General features: G+C 37.1%; 2 protein-coding genes across 2 annotated transcripts; one reads left to right on the top strand and one right to left on the bottom strand.

Annotated features, from left to right (window-relative positions):
* Nucleotides 1-10102: 10102 nt before the first annotated feature.
* LOC125069396 (armadillo repeat-containing protein 8-like) lies at nt 10103-19613 on the bottom strand. The gene is made up of 14 exons (XM_047678880.1): nt 19485-19613; nt 19186-19399; nt 17791-17997; nt 17282-17525; nt 16572-16706; nt 16001-16103; nt 15559-15774; nt 14851-14922; nt 14067-14202; nt 13815-13906; nt 13542-13721; nt 13050-13196; nt 12446-12615; nt 10103-11328 (listed from the first exon to the last, which is right to left on the bottom strand). Exons 1-14 carry the CDS (start codon nt 19506-19508, stop codon nt 11289-11291), a joined length of 1980 nt encoding a protein of 659 aa, XP_047534836.1. The 5' UTR covers nt 19509-19613; the 3' UTR covers nt 10103-11288.
* A 160-nt stretch (nt 19614-19773) lies between these two features.
* LOC125069272 (ankyrin repeat domain-containing protein 54-like) lies at nt 19774-20975 on the top strand. The gene has a single exon (XM_047678708.1). The coding sequence runs from the start codon at nt 19915-19917 to the stop codon at nt 20713-20715; it is 801 nt and encodes a 266-aa protein (XP_047534664.1). The 5' UTR covers nt 19774-19914; the 3' UTR covers nt 20716-20975.
* Nucleotides 20976-21009: the final 34 nt, after the last annotated feature.

Below are 21009 nucleotides of genomic sequence, written 5' to 3'. Positions count from 1 at the left end.
TATAGACTATGGATCATACGCTTGTAACATTATAATGTTAGAGTTATTTTTTTACACATTGTATAACTATAATTTATTAGAATAATTTAATTAATAATATGTCGATTGACTATTTTTAGTAGCTATATGTTGTAATGTAATATTTTAATTTTTCACGATGAATACTGGCCGAATGTCTGATACTGGCCGGTAAGAAAAAGAATGTCAAGAAATCGAACGCGGCAGCAGTGTTTTGTTATAATGCTAATATTTTTTTAATAATTAGAATTATAGGGATTTTTGGAGAATACGGAATGTATTGTGAAGCACGGATTAGTGGGTAAAATAAATATGAAAATAGTGTTAATAAATGAATCTGGAAGAATATCGTTGTTTAAACTTGCGACCATCCTAAGAATAATGGCTTGTACTATTAGTACTTTATATTGGTGCATAAAGTATAAATTTAAAACATCCGTGTAATATAAAATAGTATATATGTAATTATGTATTTAATTTGAATAAATAAATAAATAAATAAATATATAAGTATATCGGAGCGTGGTTACTTTGGTTGTTGATTTGGATAATTAATGAATCGAGTTGTTGGCAAAAATGTTGAATGGCTGATTTACTTTTAAGAGCGGGTCACCCCGAATGGAGTTGTTAGTGCCATGGCAACGCGAGTCGTCATGTTTTGACAAGCTTCTCGAATGCGATGGTTGCTTGCAAACCCATTTGCTCTTAATCGAGATAAATTATTGTAATCCTTTGATATTGTTGTGGTGTACGATTATTGAATCAATGAATACAGTTATTAGACGATATTAAATACGTTTTATTTTGTGAATATCTCCATTGCACGCCCACATAGTCTTACAAATGTCGGATCAATCCCCGAACCCAACTGTTCGGCATCCTGCTTCTCCGACAAGTATATAGACTATTCCAATGGAAGTAGGAAAAAAACAAACTTTAGATTTACGTATTTTATGCGATTTACTAATAACTCAGGTATATTGTCCACTATTAACAGTTTAATGATCAATATATCTTTATTTATAATACAACACTATAACACTTACCTACTTATTTCCACTTTAATTTTACTTACAAAATTACGATAACAATTTCGTCGATATTCAAAACGCCATTTTTCCGCAAATCCATAATGAATATCATTGATTAATCAAGCTCTCAACCAATGATATCGCATCAATTTGATGTCAAATGTTGTTTATTTGATTTTTATCCTGTTATGGTTGAAATAGAGTATATATATACGTGTCTGACAAACAGAAATGAAATAGGTAAATTTATTAAAGTCGAATCTTTAATATATGGGTACTCAATCTCTGATAGAATTGGAGCTACAGAGCTCTATTGATATAGAATTGGAAAGATTGGAAGGATATCTGACTAATATCAAGGAAACCATGTGAATACATTTTCTCTTAACTCTTTCAACAAACATAATTTTAAAGGTGAAAAAGTCATTGAAAAACTAATTTCACGCAACGATTCTTATATTTATGTTATTTTTACCACCCAATATTTTGGAAACGAAAACAATTGAATATAGAATAAAGAAACTGAGTATTTAAATTTAGAAATTACCTACTTTTCTCACTAGAAATGTAAATAAAAATTATCGATACTTCATAAAAATTAAAGCTTCACTTTTTAGAGGAGAGTTCAGGCTTCTTGAATAATACTCTTGATGAGTTGTCGAATGAATGAATGAATTTAATCGAAAATTGCACCGGTATATATACAAAAATTTCAAAATCAATTAGCCAATTAAAAAACAGTATACAAAAACAATAAGTAACAAAAGAGGCGGGAGATGTCGTTCCGTCCTGCTCGCGCATGCTGACGTCACGAGCTGACGACGCCGAGCTGCGCGCGCATCATGCTAGTTCGCATACCCGCGACACCGTAGCTATAAATTACGCTCCGGCACGTCGCGCCGGCCATTTTGTTCGAGCGCCGCGCGGAGAAGGGACGACTGCACCGAAGATCGCCGTGTCGACTCGCCATGTGTTGTGAAGTGAAGTTCTTGAAGTGTTGAAGAAAGATGAAGATGCTTGAAGAGATATGAAGATAAACGAATCTAAAAACAGTTCTTATCAGAGCTATCTTGCGTGCCGTTTCTTGTTTCAATCGAACATGACGTAATAATAAAAACAGTCCTTTTCGGGACTAATCTTGTTTCAACGACGAAATATAAGCACGGTGCGAAAAACAGTCCTTTTCGGGACTAATCTTGTTTCAACGACGAAATATAAACGCGGTGCGCAAAACAGTCCTTTTCGGGACTAATCTTGTTTCAACGACGGCGTCTTACAAAGTGCTGCTACAGGAGTCCCCCTCAAGTGAAACGTACCGGCAGTTTGATGTTGCGGCCTGACCTTGTTGTTTTGATGTTGACAGGCTGTGACGTCAGGTTATTCGATGCGTTAGGTATCTCGGGTTTTTTGTGGTAAGGTAAGGTAATGGCAAGGTTTGTATCTGGTTGAGTGAGGTTATTTTGTTCTTCTGGTTCTGGTAGCACGTATGCAGGTTTCAATCGGTCGATCGATATGTTGGTTTGACGATCGGGTAATTGAATCGTAAACACCTTATTCGATCGTTGTACGACTCGATAGGGACCTTCATATGGTGCTTGAAGTGGCGTTCTTAATGCGTCGACTCTAATAAACACATGACTGCATGTACGTAGATCTTGATGCACGAAGATGTGTTTATTGTTTCGATGTGTTTCGAACGGCTGAGGTTTATATTGAGCGATGTTCGCGCGTAGCTTTTCGACGTACGTACTATCCATCGTAGATGTAGGTATGGATGTGCTTGCGTCGAAAAAGTCGCCGGGCAATCGTAGGTTATAGCCGTAGGTAAGCTCAGCTGTGCTAACGCCGGTATCGGTGCGTAGTGCGGCTCGCAGTCCAAGTAGTACTGTAGCGAGTTCATTGCCCCACGAACTCGTGTTCGATAGCTTTGCTCGCAATGCAGTCTTCAATGTACGATGCCATCGTTCGACGATTCCGTTGCTTTGCGGATGGTATGACGTAGTACGGATTTTGTTTATTCCGAGAATTTTCATAAGGTTATTGAACAGGTGACTTTCGAACTGTCGGCCTTGATCGCTTGTTAGTGTGGCGGGACATCCGAATCTTGCTATCCAGTAGTTATAGACGACTTCTGCGACTATCTCAGCTGATATGTCGGCGGTAGGTATAGCTTCGGGCCAGCGGGTTTGTCTGTCTATTATAGTGATTAAGTAGCGATGTCCTTGTGCTGTAGTAGGAAGCGGTCCGACGATGTCTATGTGGATGTGTTGAAAACGATCACTTGGCGGGAATGCTTCGATGTGGCTTGACGTGTGACGCTGTATCTTGCTTTTTTGACAGTTAATACAACTTTTCGTCCATTGAGCGATGTCCGAGTTCATTGAAGGCCAAAAGAATTTTTTCGTAAGCATCTTGCGCGTTGTTCGGTTTCCGGGATGACTTATATTATGTACGCTGTTAAAAACTTGCTTTCTATATTCTTCGGGTATATAAGGTCGAATTTGAGATGTAGATATTTCGCAGTATATTTCGCTGTGGGTGTTCGGGATATTTATTTTCTTGAAGGATAGGTTGTTCTGTTGTAATAATTGTTGAATGTTGCTGTCTCTTTCTTGAGCGTTCGCTATTTCGCTGTAGTTGATTGTAGATGGGCAAGCTATTGCTTCGATTCGGCTTAAGGCGTCTGCGACGATGTTATTTTTACCGCTTATGTGACGTATGTCCGTGGTGAATTCGCTTATGTATAACAGCTGTCTTGTTCGCCGCGGAGTTTCGTTCGATGTCTGCGTCTTGTTCATAGCGAATGTAAGCGGTTTGTGGTCGGTGAATATTATTATTTGTCGTCCTTCAAAGATCTTGCGAAAGTGTTTAACTGCCATGTAGATAGATAGGAGTTCTCGATCATATGTTGAATATTTGTTTTGTGCGTCGGAGAATTTCTTTGAGAAGTAAGCGATAGGTTGCCATTTCTCTTTGATGTATTGTTGTAGGACGGCTCCTGCGGATGTATCGGATGCGTCGCAGAATATCGCGAGAGTAGCTTGATGTGAAGGGTGAGCGAGTAAGGTGGCGTCGGTTATGCTCTTCTTACACGCTTCGAAGGCTTGCGTTGCTTCTTCGGTCCATTGAATGACGGTTTTATCGCGCTTCTTTACGTTGTGTAGGTATGAGTTTAACGGAGCTTGTATTGTAGCTGCGTTCGGTATGTGGTCACGGTAGAAGTTAAGCATACCGAGAAATCTTCTTAATTCTTCTATTGTTTTCGGTTTAGGGTAGTCGATTATTGCTTTTACTTTTTCTTCAGGCGGTTTAATTCCCTCTTTAGAAACGATGTACCCGAGGAATTTGACTTCAGACTGGCCTAGGTTGCATTTGGCGGGGTTGATAGTGATTCCATTCTCTTCGAGTCTTCGTAAAACTGTTCGGAGATGTTCTCGATGTTCGATTTCATTGTTTGAAGCGATGAGTACGTCGTCGATGAATGGAAACACGTAGTCTAATCCTCGAAGTACTTGATGTATAAAGCGTTGAAATGTTTGTCCGGCGTTTTTTAATCCGGGACACATTCGGGGAAATTCGAATAAACCCATTGGTGTTATAATGGCGGTTTTCTCGATGTCTTCTTCCCTTACGCTTAGTTGTTGGTATGCTCGGTTGAGATCGATCGTTGAAAATATTGTTTTCCCGCAGAGATGATACGTAAAGTCCTTGACTCGCGGTACCGGATAGCGATCGGGTTTTGTAATCGCGTTGAGTCTTCGGTAATCGCCGCATACTCGTATGTCGCCGTTTTTCTTAGGAACGATGTGCAGTGGCGATGACCATGGGCTTTTACTCGGTCTGCAGAGTCCTTGTTGTATCATGTTTTCGAACTCTTTCTTGACTTTTTCATATCGATGTGGCGGGATCGGTCGAGCGCGACAATGTATAGGCGGGCCTTGTGTCTCGATGTAATGTTCGACGTTAATCTTCGGTTGTAATTGCATCGCAGTTAGTCGTGTAGTGCCGGGAAACTCTGCTAATATTTCGTGGTAGGCGTTGCGGATATCTATACTGCGGACTGTAGGCGTATCTGTTGATGTTATAGGAGCGTTGATCTTGAGATTTGTGACGGCGTCAATCAATCTTCGATTTTTTAAATCTACGATCAATTGATGGTGGTTTAGAAAATCGGCTCCTAGTATAGGCTTCGACACGTCAGCAACGATGAATTTCCATTTGTATGGACGTCGTAGGTTGAGATCGAGTTCGAGTGTTTTTTCGCCATATGTTGATATTGTCGTGTTGTTCGCAGCGTACAGTTTGAATGGTAACGGCGTTGTTTTCTGGCCTTGTCTTCTTGGTAGAACGGATATGTTAGCCCCAGTATCTACTAAGAAAGATAGTTTCGTCTTCTTGTCTGTTACGAATAGGCGGTATGAAGTAGTAGGAACGCCGGATTCCGCCGCAGCCAACGTTCTTTCTAGTTTTCCGATGCTTCTTTTTTATAGCTGCATGGTGTTGTGCAGCGCCTCGCTTGACTACCGAAACGACGGTGGTAGTAACAGTAGGGTGACGATGATTCTTCACGTGTGCGGGATCGGGACGAGCTTCGTTGGCGGGACCGGAAACGTTGACGGTGATAGTTGTATGGCGGTCTTGTATTCGGTCTTGCTTTTAACTCGGCGATTTCGAGAGATAATTTTCGGATTTCGTTTATAAGAAATTGTGTGTCGGTTTGATTGGTTGACATCATCGGCGATTGAATTGTAGATGGTTGCGTGGAGACGGCGGCGATCTCTTGTGTCTGTTCCATCATCTTGTCGGCGAGGAGTGCGAGCTCTTCGAGTGTCGTTTTTGAACTGAAGGTTTCGCTGACGGCTAGGACAGAACGGACGTGTGCTGGTAGAAGTTTAGTCCACATCATACGCAGCGTTGAGTCCGAGACCTTGTCTCTAGCGAGATTTCGCATGCGTCTGAGTAGCTGTGTGGGTTTTTGATCGCCTAGCTCCATCTCGGCGAGAAGTTTTTTGAACTGACGGCTGTCAGATTCTTCGTAGACGGAGATGAGTCGCTCCTTGATGGCCTGGTATTGCTGTTCCTTCGGGACGTTGAATAGGATATCGGATATTTGTTCGATATCCGCCTTTTCTAATTGTACGAGGACCATCTGTGTGAGTTGAGCCTGGCTCCTCTTCAATTCCTCCGTTGCGGCTTCGAAGCTGAGGTACCACAGCCGTGGGTTTTCGCGCCAGAATGGTGGTATTCGCATTGACAGCGCAATACTCGATACTTCTGGGGTGCTTGCGAGGGCTTGTGGCAGAGCTTGATTGTTGCCTTCCATGGTGTCGAACAGGGATTCACGTCGGGCAGGGATTCGTTCCAGCAGAAATTTTCTGTAGGTAGCCGGGCAGAGATTCCTCTTCTTTGATGGTATTCTTGCTTCAGAGTGCTCTTGTCCGGGGTCACCACTTTAGAGGAGAGTTCAGGCTTCTTGAATAATACTCTTGATGAGTTGTCGAATGAATGAATGAATTTAATCGAAAATTGCACCGGTATATATACAAAAATTTCAAAATCAATTAGCCAATTAAAAAACAGTATACAAAAACAATAAGTAACAAAAGAGGCGGGAGATGTCGTTCCGTCCTGCTCGCGCATGCTGACGTCACGAGCTGACGACGCCGAGCTGCGCGCGCATCATGCTAGTTCGCATACCCGCGACACCGTAGCTATAAATTACGCTCCGGCACGTCGCGCCGGCCATTTTGTTCGAGCGCCGCGCGGAGAAGGGACGACTGCACCGAAGATCGCCGTGTCGACTCGCCATGTGTTGTGAAGTGAAGTTCTTGAAGTGTTGAAGAAAGATGAAGATGCTTGAAGAGATATGAAGATAAACGAATCTAAAAACAGTTCTTATCAGAGCTATCTTGCGTGCCGTTTCTTGTTTCAATCGAACATGACGTAATAATAAAAACAGTCCTTTTCGGGACTAATCTTGTTTCAACGACGAAATATAAGCACGGTGCGAAAAACAGTCCTTTTCGGGACTAATCTTGTTTCAACGACGAAATATAAACGCGGTGCGCAAAACAGTCCTTTTCGGGACTAATCTTGTTTCAACGACGGCGTCTTACAAAGTGCTGCTACAACTTCAAAAATTTAATCACTAAGATGAAAAGATTCTCAGCTTCGAGTGCAAATTTCGCTAGGTATAAATGAACCGATATTGCCGACGCGGGCTATTCAGATTTTTGCTGTGAAGTTTAAGGTCAAGTTCCCCAATCAATAAATTGAAGTACCGGAATTTTTATGCAAAAATCTGTTACATGACCTCAATTGTTTTGCTGTAATATGTAATATTTCAGATAAAAAGACGGAACAGAAACTAAAGTTCAAGAGTTAATTTGTTTAAATATTCATATGCAACGAAAAGAAACAGTGAGGTAGGTAACCTCACATCACATATGTCATGAACGAAAGTCTTAACACATGTACAATGTACATACGACCCTCACCCAAAACCAAACTGACCCTTAGACCAATAACGTAGTAGGATAACCGTAAACAACTTTTCCTTATGGGGTTAGGAGGAGATGGTCTTTTGAGTCCAAACCAGCAATAGGCTATTTGACGATGCGAAAAATAAAGAGTCAATTATTGTAATCAGCATATATTATGAGTTATTTATCAACGAAAATTGAAAATAATAATTAATTTATTCAAAAATCCTTAAAAAAAGGCATTTTTTTAAACTTTTGTCACGTGACACAAAACGCTTTTGATTGGTCGGGCTTATGATGACGTTACTTGCTATTAACCTCGTTTGCCTACTGTATGTGGATTATGTGTGCCACAGATTAAAATACAGTTTTCGCGCACTTTTTAAATATGGAATTTTTATTTTGATATTTTTCAGCAAATATGTACTAGAATTTAAAAAAAACAGCTTTTACCTCTACTAAATAATATAAAATGCATTTTAAAAACCAATCAAACAGCCTATTGGATACACAATATAATTTAAGTTTGCTAATTAGAGAGTTGCCAGTTCTTAACGGTAATATACCATCCACACTGCAAACCATCGCTAGCTTCACATTTAATTTAAGACATAAGAACCTAGTAGGTTTTAAGGTCTTATTTTTCTTTAGTCTCGTTCGATATTACAACGAATGAAAAATTCATAAAACTACACTAAATTTAAGAAAAATGCAACCGGAAAGTATATATATGGCAATTTTCATATTTTGACGGAGAGCAGAGTTATAGCCGAACAACAAAATTTACTACTTGTTTCATGACGGCGGCGAAGGCTCATAGGACATCTTAATAGCTAAGACGCTACGCAATATCAAACAATCTGCCTTCTCGTTTCTCATGTATTTATACGCCATTTGTTCCAAATGACTGGACTTCTTGTTCAATGACGACTTCAAGTGCCAATCTGTTCAGCCTATTTAAATAATATTATATTATTATAGGACACAATCAATAATAAATTTATTTTGTTTCACCTCGTTATTATATCCCGAGTGTGCATAGAGATGGAGATTAGAATTTTAGATATACAATATATACCTAATAATAACTTCATACTATACCACATAAGTTCACCGGAGTATCTGCCGTAAACAACTGAATCTTTAATTCTGTGGTTTCCATATAAAATATAAGAAAATTGTTATATTTCTCGCAATTACCACTACGATGTCGTTTAACATGTCTCCTTTCCAATGCGTTAGATCGACTGACCTGCCCGATTTCGGCCAATAGGACATCAAAGGAGAGTAGCCAATTAAAAGGAATATAAGTGTGTTTGTGCAAATACAGATGCACGCTCGATTCCCTCAAGAGTACGGAGGGAATTAGGGCATACAACCAACGTACTGTTCGAAGCTCGGGAGTGTAAACACTACCTACATATTTCCTAACTTCGGGCTAAAACTGGGAATTTATTTTCCTTTTTTTTGCACGAACCGGAATTGGAAAGCAAAATCTCGTGATTTTCAGCCTTTAGAGCTAACCAGCAGTTATACAAGTGCCATAAACCATAAAAGTAGGAAAGGTAAAATAAAACAATCAAACATTTGCTTTATCCGTTCATATTTAACAAACATAACTGGTATAAATAAAATCATTTGACAGTTAGAGTGAAGAACATTAATTAGGCGCGAAATAAAAAGATATCAATAATAGATATTACAGTAGAAAGATTACATGATTGTAACGTAAATTGTCAATAATCCTATTAAATTGTTTCATTTCATTGCTATCTACTTTACCCGAAAGTAATTATCAAATTATTAACAACAAGCTAAGGAATTATATCTCCTAATTTTGCGTACAATTATTAAGATATTTTTTTTTCAATTTGGCTAGATTCTTTCATAAACTTTAAGTAACATTTTTATTTGTTGTAAAATATAATTGTTACTTATAAGAGTATATAATTAATTTTGATAATAATTTGTAATTTTCTCTACGTTGTTGAAATGTAATGACACATTTATACTTAAGAACAAGTATTCAAACAAATGTCAGTGGTTATGTGATTAGTTAAGTTGAGTTTTGTCTTTTATAAAGATTTCCAACTCAATATTAACATCATATTTTGTTCGAATTTAAATACGATTTTCATTATATAATTGTTATACATCTCAATATATCAATTCACTGGCCATTAACATTTTAGGCCACCCCTTTCTAGAAGATGCGTACATATCACCTTTTATACTAAAACAGCGTAACAGTCAACACAAAGACGGATATTACACATTTTGAACACCAATGAGTATTTTTATGTTTAAAATATATATATATTTCAAACCATCCGTTTATTATCAAACGGGTATACTTCTATGATAATAACCAACAAGAATTTTTAATAAATGTATCAATTACGAATTCTAACTTTTTCTAAGGAGTGTAGAGTTAAGAAGTATTCATATGGTTCTCTGAAAAAGAATAGTTTACATATATCTGAATATAATAAAGATTCGATAAATTGATAATTTTTAATAAACTGAAAAAAACATTTAGGCGTTTATTAATTGGTATTTATTATTTTAATTACCAGAATAATATGATAGCGTCTTTTAAAGGCAAATGACTAACTTTTTTAATTGGAAATTCTACACTAAATAGCACTAGAGCTTTTCTTAAAATTTCACCGTCCATCCATTAGCGCCATCTACATTTCATACATTTTCAGGATCACTTTGTATAAGCAAAAATACTCCTTACCTCTACACTCCAAACGCTTTTAGATTGCAATAATGTATTTAATCCAATTTTATAAAAATACAGAACGTTATGATAACACATTCATATGAAAATTTAATTCTTAATTATCTGTATAAGCTTACAAATTATGTATTTCATAAAGCATAATATTATAAATGATTTGAGATTCTATACTGTCATCAAAAGCTAAGTATTATAAAACATGTAGATTATATAAACTAGTTTGACCATAGACAATTTTTTTTTATATTTGTATTATGTATTGCTCTCCATCGTGGTTATTTTGAAATATATAAAATAAAAATCATAATATAATTTACGTGTCCGTACAACCATCGTCAGTCTGCAGTCAGCATGCATAGCCCTCCATATTTTATCAAAAGCTACAATCACCTACATTCATTATCACTTCGTTCCTGTACCGTACTTAATTTTATTATATATTGTCAATAAGCCAAAAAAATATCTATAAATTTATACTATCGTAGTCAAACTACATTTAGCTAGCTTCATGATGATATCGAGGCTAGGCACCCCTTAACGATAATTAAAACTTTTTACGATGACATTATTATAAATACAAGAATACATCTTTTATGTCAATAGTATACAAATGGAATTTACAATGTGTATTTCATGATTATTTAATAAATGGAACGTAAATAAACAAAAAAAATGTCATTTCAAATCGGCGAAAACGGAAGCAAGCAATAGTATTCAACAAAGTCTATAAAATGTCATATTATTCATATGAATTAGGACTTCAAAAAAAAAAAACAAGAAAGAATGACAAATGACTCGTTAACACGATAAACTAAAATAAATAACTTTAATAACTTCCCTCATTTGAGATAACAGCAACTTAGCTATATACATTAAAATACTTAGCGTCATTATATTGATTACCCATTAGTTAACTGTTATGACTCGATAACTCACTATCCCAGGACTAACTCAACAAAGTTGTATGAACGCAGTCACTTTTACAAATTACTCATTTTGCTTTTCGTCACTCTATGTGAAGTCGTTGAACTGTGCGAGCGCTGTTTTCACTCTGCGGAAAGAAAACCTGTTCAAAACATTTTAAGGAGGATGATATCCAAACATATTAAAAAAAAGAAACTAGATACCTATAATTTTATTATTAATAAGTCTTACACGTATTTTTTATATATAATGATACAGATATAATCTATAATAGTAGTAAAAATATTCGGGTCGAATTGTAAATAATAGCCCACCACATGAAATAATACTCAGAGTTCTGAGATTATGTGTCTAACTTAGTTTAGAAAATGTAATAATGACTCACATGTGTGTCACTCGTCATCGCTCTCTCTTTTAGACATGCATTAGAAAGCTAGCCCGCCAGCAAGTCGGTGCTGTATGTTAACTTGAGCGCGCGCAGCACGCCGAGGTCCGCGAGTCGCGCACAATACTCACTTCTCGTGCAGGTGGTGCGCGTCGTGCCGCGCGCGCAGCAGCTTGAGCGCGCGCAGCACGCCGAGGTCCGCGAGTCGCGCACAATACTCACTTCTCGTGCAGGTGGTGCGCGTCGTGCCGCGCGCGCAGCAGCTTGAGCGCGCGCAGCACGCCGAGGTCCGCGAGTCGCGCACAATACTCACTTCTCGTGCAGGTGGTGCGCGTCGTGCCGCGCGCGCAGCAGCTTGAGCGCGCGCAGCACGCCGAGGTCCGCGAGTCGCGCACAATACTCACTTCTCGTGCAGGTGGTGCGCGTCGTGCCGCGCGCGCAGCAGCTTGAGCGCGCGCAGCACGCCGAGGTCCGCGAGTCGCGCACAATACTCACTTCTCGTGCAGGTGGTGCGCGTCGTGGCGCGCGCGCAGCAGCTTGAGCGCGCGCAGCACGCCGAGGTCCGCGAGTCGCGCACAATACTCACTTCTCGTGCAGGTGGTGCGCGTCGTGCCGCGCGCGCAGCAGCTTGAGCGCGCGCAGCACGCCGAGGTCCGCGAGTCGCGCACAATACTCACTTCTCGTGCAGGTGGTGCGCGTCGTGGCGCGCGCGCAGCAGCTTGAGCGCGCGCAGCACGCCGAGGTCCGCGAGTCGCGCACAATACTCACTTCTCGTGCAGGTGGTGCGCGTCGTGCCGCGCGCGCAGCAGCTTGAGCGCGCGCAGCACGCCGAGGTCCGCGAGTCGCGCACAATACTCACTTCTCGTGCAGGTGGTGCGCGTCGTGGCGCGCGCGCAGCAGCTTGAGCGCGCGCAGCACGCCGAGGTCCGCGAGTCGCGCCTGGCGCGCGGCGGCGCCGGCCTCTCCGCGCCACACTAAGTTTCCGGCCACGAACAGCGCCGCTTCCTGCAGCTTGCTCTCGGGGTGTGCCTGCGAACGTTAAGACGTTTGTTAATAAAGAAATCATACCTATCCTACCTACCTACATTCGTCTACTACTTCAATACCAATAATTTACAATGCAGTCGATATTCTTCGAACTAAACGGGAAAGAACACTTCTTAGTATAAGTTTAATTTTATTGATTTTTTGTTTTTTGTTAACTTGAGAACATAAATCATAAAAAAAACAAAGTTGAATAGAATAACATTTGAATATCTACAATATTTTTCCTATAAGGAATATTAAGGCTTCTACGCCTATACAAGCTCTTAACGGGACTCAGGCGACCCACTTAACCTACAACTATTAAAATTTACCACTTTTGCCCGCACAGTTCACAAAAATATCAATCACATGACCTATTGTGTTTGGATTAGTTAGAATTATTTAACATTGTTACTATTAGTAATAAGATTACTTACTAAATAATCTACAAGTTTCCTTAACACATCCTCGTTAGCCATTATAAGATCTTTTGCCTTTTCTCCATCGCCGATATTTCCCAAAATGCACAGCGCTTGCTCTTTCACTTCAGCTGGATAGGAACCCTCTAGTACTACTATGACTGCCTGTAGACAAATTTATATGGTTATTATTTCAATAACAACTATTTACTATTTTTATGGAATTTTCAGGAGATTGAAACATAAGTAATAATAGGTATTATAACTTATAGTATTTTTCAACAGATTCATAAAAAAATCCCTTCAACAAAATGTAATAATACTTGTGTTGTTGCGGTGTTTTGATATATAAAAATAAGACTGTGATGTTGTAAGCAAAAAGAAAAACAGTAACATGTTAGCAATACTTTTACAAAGAAAGAGACAGCCTGTTATAACGTCAGTGTCTATCGGCAAAGGTGACCACTTACCATCATAAGGTCCAAAAAAACGTCATCTGCACCGACCGACCTGCATGACCTGCGAGGAGTACTCCGCCATGATGGCGTCGATGTGATGTCTCGTGGAGAGCAGGTTCCGCAGCAGGCCCAGCGTCTTCATGATGACGCGCGTGTCTCCGTCGCCCAGCAGCCGGAACATCTGCTCCGTGCCCAGGCAGCACAGGATGCGCTGCTTTACCTTTTGCTCCGCCTAGTTGTTTTAAACAAAAATATTTAAACCATTTTTGTGTGTGGCACGTAACGGTGTTATTATATTTTCTTCGATAAATAATTGATATTTTACCTGGAAAGCCATATTCATAAGTGCCCAAATTCCATTTAATCTTAAAGCTGCCTCTGGCCTCTTTGTCAAGTTACACAACATTTCCACAGCACCTGAAAATCAAAACCGATTTAAAGTTTATACAGTATAGAAAGGAACATGCTGATTTATGTCATTGCTTTTAAATAAATATTAAATTCCACAAAGAAAGTTGACATTAATAATAATAGATGATAAAATAAAAGAAACCTGCTAACACAATACAAATCAAACCTTGGTCTAACATGGGCTCTTTTGCTGGAGAGAATTCCAGCAGGAGGTTGCATAGAGTTGATGACCCCACTGTTAGAAGTTCTGTTCCAGGTGAATCATTCAGGAGTTGCATTAACGGTCTCCAGACCGAATGGTCCTAGAATAGAGGAAATTCATTTTTAAACTCGATACATATCCAAATTAAACGTTACTTGAGCTTATACCAATCAAAGTAATAGTGAAAACATCAACAACTTTGACATTGAATTGACATTATGGATTCGTGAAAAAAGGGCTTTTGTAGTTTTCGAATCTTTTATGTACATTCGTACATAAATGTATATTAAACAAGAATTGTTTGTGGTTACATAAAAAAGATAGAGCTATTAGCAAATCAAATTAAATATATGTTTACAAAGATTTATTTAGATTTCTAAGTTTTGTTTCTACTCACTCCTTCAATTTGAATAAGCTATACATACCTAATTATTCTTATTTTTTTTATTTTTCACGGCCATACCACTGAACCGAATTTTATGAAATTTGGCTTGAACTTTAATGACAGACATATTTTTTATACCCAAAACCAAACGAAGACCCCTAAAACGGAGCGAAGCCGCAGGCGACAACAATTATCAAATAAACATTTTCTGTGTTCTTATGTTAACCCCAAATCACTTTAAATTATTCAAGACACGGATGTCTTACATTGATGTAACCTTGGTTACATCTTATTATAAAGACATGATCGGATACGGTTGGCAGCAAGCCCAATTTAATTAATACGTATATTCTATTCATTTACCTGAAATGTCGTCCGTAACTGTTGAACTGACCTTGAGAGCGAATGCAGACATCTCACAGCTGCTAATCGCACCTGAAATAATAAAATCAAACTATAAATGTTCTAAAAGAACAATTTCAATTGTTACCACCAAGAAATATTTTAAAAAGACCAATCTAGTTATTGTTTAAAAAATAAATATCTAAAGAAATGTGTGGCAAATAACGAAAGTTATTAGATCAATAATCTTCATATACTCTCTGAGCAGCAAAATAAAAATTTTCATGAACCCCATGTTTAAAACATCAATACAATGTTAAAAACATGGGATTTAATTAGTTTGTAACACAAATACACGTCCACGACTATGTTAATGTTTAACTCTGTTTATATTTTGTTATTCAAGGTTAGATCATGCAGCTCTGCAGACACATAATGTAACTATTTAATCTGTCGTTTGATTTTCATAATTTGATTCACTTGAATCGGGAATCTAACCCAGAATCTCTGGGAACCTTGTGAAGATTCAAGCCATAAAAGCCAATAGCTGCCTCAAGTCCGGGTGATAACAAGTTGATTGTTACTCTTCTATGCCTCGGAAAGCAAATAAAGGGTGCCCGATGTCTCTGCATTTGAGTCGGATTACATATCCCATCGGACATAGAGTGAGCAGTGAGTAGAGTGCACCTGTCTGCACTCACTGGCGGCCGACACTCGGACTGCACTCACGGAGGGCTCGGGGTTGTTCATGCCGTTGACGACGTGCACCATGAGGCCGTGGGTCTCGATGATGCGCTTGCGGATGTCCTCGTCGTTGGCGCCGAGCGACGCGAAGCACTTGAAGGCGCCTTGCTTGGCGGCCGCGGACGGGCAGTTCACGATGTCCGCCAGCGAGCTCATCAGATGGTTGGATATTGCCGCTAGTCTTTGTAGGGACGTGTCCACCTTGTGAGGAGCATTTAAAAAGCTACATCAAAAATGTTTTTATTAAAATAGCAGCTCATATATTTGCCACTAGGGGACAAACGGGTTTTTCTGTTATTCTTACGTATATACTTATGTTTAACTTTAGTGGGGAGAAATTTATTGTTCAAAAAGTGCAACTTTCCCGCGGCAAAGATGTTATATTTGTATTTTGTATCGCGTTTGAAATAATGTAATTGATACATACTTCTGCTAAGTACGCTAGCGTTTCAGCTGCTGTTGCTCGAATATCTTCGGGCATATCTTTCGTACAAAGCCGAGCGAGACATGGTAAAGCTCCAAAGACAACTCTGTAACAATATATTTTTATTTTAAATTTTCACATCTCTAAAAACTACTTACAGGTATACCTTGTGGGGAAAAAAAACCTAAATTATAGCTTAACAAATCAAGAAACTATTGCATATTGTGTCATGTTTTTCAAACAAGGACTAAATATATTGTTGATTACTGTGACTGGATATAAATTGTTTTTTACAACTTTGAAGCATTCAATAAGTTGAATATTCATATGAAATCATGGCACAAAATTGTTAGAACCATAAAAATTGTTAAATAGTTAATTATATATTATATACAGTATACATCGAAACACAAAAAGAAAAGTCAAAGAAAGTATTAAATTAGTAAAAATTGTTTAATATCAATAATATGTTGAACTCTAGAACTAATTAAATATCAACTGTAATTTTTTTAATTTAGTAAATATCATGATAGTCTAATGACACAGATATAGATATATTATAGCCACAACATACCTGGTATCATCAGCCGTCAACGCTCCAGCTCTATGTATGAAAGTAAGACATCTTGCAGCACCCATAGCAATTGCCAGTGGTTTGTCTCTGGACACGAGAGTTGTGAGCAATTCGGGGATTGTTTTATCTCCAAACCTAAAACACAGATAATGAATTATTAAACATTATGTATTTACAATAATGGAACTAATTATTTATATACATCTGTGCCTTAAATCCAAAATTGTATTACCCAATACATATCATACATTTTCAGCAATAATATATATAGTTTTCAGATCATAGAATAAAATTATAACTTTATTTAACACTACTTAATGGTACTAAGTATCTTGCATGTTCCTCTTGATAGAATATAAATTCTAAGCAAATGGTAGTTCTACAATTAATTCATATTGTAATATATATTATTTCTATTCTATTCTGTACATTCTGTAACCAAAAGTGGTTTTCCCCATTTACCCAGTTTTCCAAACAAGACCTTTTATTACAGTATATATCAATAATAAAGGGGATTTAAAAGGTGTTTCAACATTCCCTTTATAATGAACAATCTGGTGCTAGCGTCCTATCCTTGTATACTCAGTATTGGGGGCTTTTCAATTTTCCAAACAAACTTACCCTATATAATTACTACTCTATATAGATGAGTAACTTACAGGTCTACACCATTTTTAATAACCAATTATACGAAGCTCGCATCAACTTACCTCGTATTGAGAGCAACTTGTGAAACATTAGCATTTTCAAAGCACATGGCTGCTAACAAGTCAAGCGCAGGGAGTGCTCTTGCTAAAGGTGGTGATGAGAAGCCTCTGCTGGCCAGCAACGCCGCTACAGCTGCGCATGCGCCGGCTGCACATAGTGCTTCTTGTTCTATGGGACCACTGCACCATATTGACAGAATGCGAACTACACAAGCTCGTGCCGTCGGTGAACCTTCACGTGCTATTTCTGCATGAAAATACATTCACCCCAAAATTACTTGCAAATTTATTTCTAATAATAATGACCTTCGATTTATGCATGTTGTAAAGTATTTAAAACATTAAAATAATATATCAAGATTAATTGACATTGAAATTAATTGAAACTTAATTGAGAAATAGTGAATTATAAAAAAAATTTAGCATTATGTAATATGTTCGATACAAGAATTCAATTAGTAAGGCAATTCAAATTACCATAAAACAGTACAATTATGCAATATAATACTTACGTGTTAACCTGGTCAAAAGTCTCATATCAGCAGGCAATGCTGATATTGGTGCTGGAGGTTGCTGAAAGATACTCCTTAAAGCACATAGACAAGCTTCAGCTAATCTTGTACCAGTTGGCACTATCTTTAATAATTCTACAAGTACTATGGTTGTGCCTTGATCGACTAATGATGCTACATTCTCTGGTGTGCCTTTTGCTAAGGAACCTAAATAGAGAAAAAAAAAATAAAGAAAGTATTTATATTTTTATTTATGTATTTTAAAGCAAATAATGCTTCATGGAATTTACCGATAATATTCCTATTTACCACACTAATTAAATTTAGAGTTCAATTGGAGGGGTAAATTAAAAAATGTATATGGGAATGGAAATAAAAGTAAATAATAACAGTAAATTAAGTCAGTAAATAACACAACTGGGCAAAGAGAACATCTTATCAAACAATTCTTATTAACAAAGATTGATGGATTTACATGTACCTAGCCGAATTTATTTTTATATTTTTCTTTCAATATAAAACATGATATGAATTCTAGTATCCCAAATTTAGTACATGAAATCTCAGCTGTACTTGCTTGGGTTTGAAGCTATTATATTTTGTTAAAATTAACATGTTGAAGCCACTGATCATTCTCAGTTTATTAGGTTACAATATGAAGAACATTTTGATAATTTTTACATTACACATTGTACACATTACCCCAACGAAGGCAATGGCTTATGAAATATAATAATTCTATAATAACCAATAAACTAAGAAGCAAATACATAAAATATTTGTAAAATAAGAACATAGTGAAACTATTTCAGATTACATCACTTTATAGTATCACTAATGTTAAGTGTCAAAATGTAAATTAAATAATATAACAAAATAAACATATTTGCAAAAATAAGATAAGAGACGAAAAAAATCAAATAAATGTAAAAAATAATTTTCAGCTTTTGAGCTTGATGAGAAGGTCAATTTATTTTGAATAAATATTTAGTACTAAATAGTTATATTTTTAATTTAAAATATGAATTTTAAAAAACACATATATTCCATATATACGTTATTGTATTCATTTTTTTCCTTTAAAAATTTAACAAATTAAATCTGTTATAAAAATAAGATGCAACTTGGAGCTATTTTTTTAAATGTAAGTTCATTCATAAGTTTGTGCATAGAAAGTCAAAAATTCAAAATATATATATATTTGTTATTTTCTTCGATTAAGTTCTATTAGAAGAAAATAATAACGATCTTCAAATCGATTCACTAGAATAGTATATGACATGACATTGATAGCAAAGGGCAGCTTGTCACTACATTTTGCTGAGGCCAAACTTTTAGAGATATCAAGGCTCATATGAAATATAAGAGATAAGAATAGTCAATAGATATCCTCACCGATTGTAATTGTTGCTTCGAGTCTTATGTTCGGATCGAGGCAATCGTCCGTCATCAATTGCAATAATCTAGGTACTATCCCTTGTTCGATTACAGAACTCTTTTGCCTGTTGCTACCTATCACAGAATTCTTCAGTGTAACCAAGGCATCCATGATTTTCTCCTGATTCGGCGAGTAGAGCTCGTCGATGTAGGAACGTGAACTTTCAATATCCTTTCGGCAAAATATTATAGGTTATAAAGTTAACTACTTTTTATTAGATTTTGATAAAATAAGAAAAAAATATATATATTCATACCATAAATATAGTGAGCTGCTGCATATTTGTGATATCTACGCCGAAGTGTTGTTAAAAATATCACCAAAATTACTTTGCGAAACCGATTGGTGAATACGCTGTAGCTGTCAGATCCGCGAAACTGCTGTCAATATCATGGCAATAGATAACATATTTTATCATAGCTAATAGTCTCTTATGTAATGCAATAGTCTACCACAGTGTAGAATCGTAATAAGACTTTTACTAAGTAGGTTAACTTGATTCTTTCGGAATCTGTGGTAGGTCACTTTGAATTATTATGACAATTTACATAATTTGACATTTGTCAATTTGTAGAAAGTTTTGTTGTCCTCAAACTGTTATTTCTTAAAGAAATTGTGTGGTCTTCCGCACCGTTGTAACGGCTGGTATGTGTCCTAAATACTTTATTTAAATAGACATAATAAATATGGCTGATTCAGGTGTGGACACAGGTAATGAGAGTAGCGACAATCCTGTTTTCGACCATTCGTACTGTGTGTTAGATTTCAATCCACGAGCAATACCAATTAATTTAGCTGGACAACCAATGCCAATTGAATTTTTAGACGAACCTCATGAACATATTGGCAAAATAAAATGTTCAACAAAAGCAAGGCATTGCAGATTGAAATATCGATATGTGGGTACAATATGTTCTTCGAGAAACAAGAAGTTACGATTTGCAGCGTCTACAAACAATACCGATCTGGTTGAAAAACTGCTTTTATCAGGTGCTGACCCTAACTGTTCTGATGAACACAAAAGAAGCCCTCTGCATTTAGCAGCTTGTCGCGGTTATGTCGAGGTTGTTAAAATGTTAATTAGACACGGCGCTAACCCGAATATTAAAGATACTCTGGGTAACACGCCTCTTCATCTTGCAGCATGTACAAACCACATCCCTGTTGTCATAGAATTGCTTGATGCAGGAACAGATGTTAGCTCTCATGACAAGAATGGTCGTAATCCCATTCAGTTGGCGCAGAGCAAGTTGAAATTGATACAAATGAGACCTAGTGGTGCTGGCCACTTTGAGGAGACTAAACAACTTATCAGCGAAATATGCTTGGTTGTTGAAATGATGCTTAAATACATGAAAATACAAAAAGCAGATGCATGTGAATTGGAGTCTGTACGAGAAAGATTAGAAAATGTTAGCACAAGGGAACAAGTTGATTCTGAAGTACAAAACCTTCTTGACAGTCTTGACTCATTGAAATTAAGATAATTCTGTCGATTTAAAATATTAAGACTGTTCAAATAAATGTAACTGCCTAAATATAGGAGCTCATAATAAAATAGTTTTAATAAATTTAATTGTAAGCTACAGGTGTCATCATTTTTATTTCTTAATTTAGAGTAAGATTTAATGAACATATAAAATAAGACAAATTTTCAACTTATTATTGTAAGTACTCTAATTGTCTTATTGATTGAAAATATCCATTGTTGCAACTAGTGTCTTGTAGTAATAAATTTACTATTGTCTTTTGAAATTTCATTTACTTACACACTATTATAA

This window comes from Vanessa atalanta, chromosome 15 (genome assembly GCF_905147765.1).
Source record: "Vanessa atalanta chromosome 15, ilVanAtal1.2, whole genome shotgun sequence".
In the NCBI taxonomy this organism is placed as follows: domain Eukaryota; kingdom Metazoa; phylum Arthropoda; class Insecta; order Lepidoptera; family Nymphalidae; genus Vanessa; species Vanessa atalanta.
This window is presented reverse-complemented; position numbering and strand designations above follow the sequence as displayed.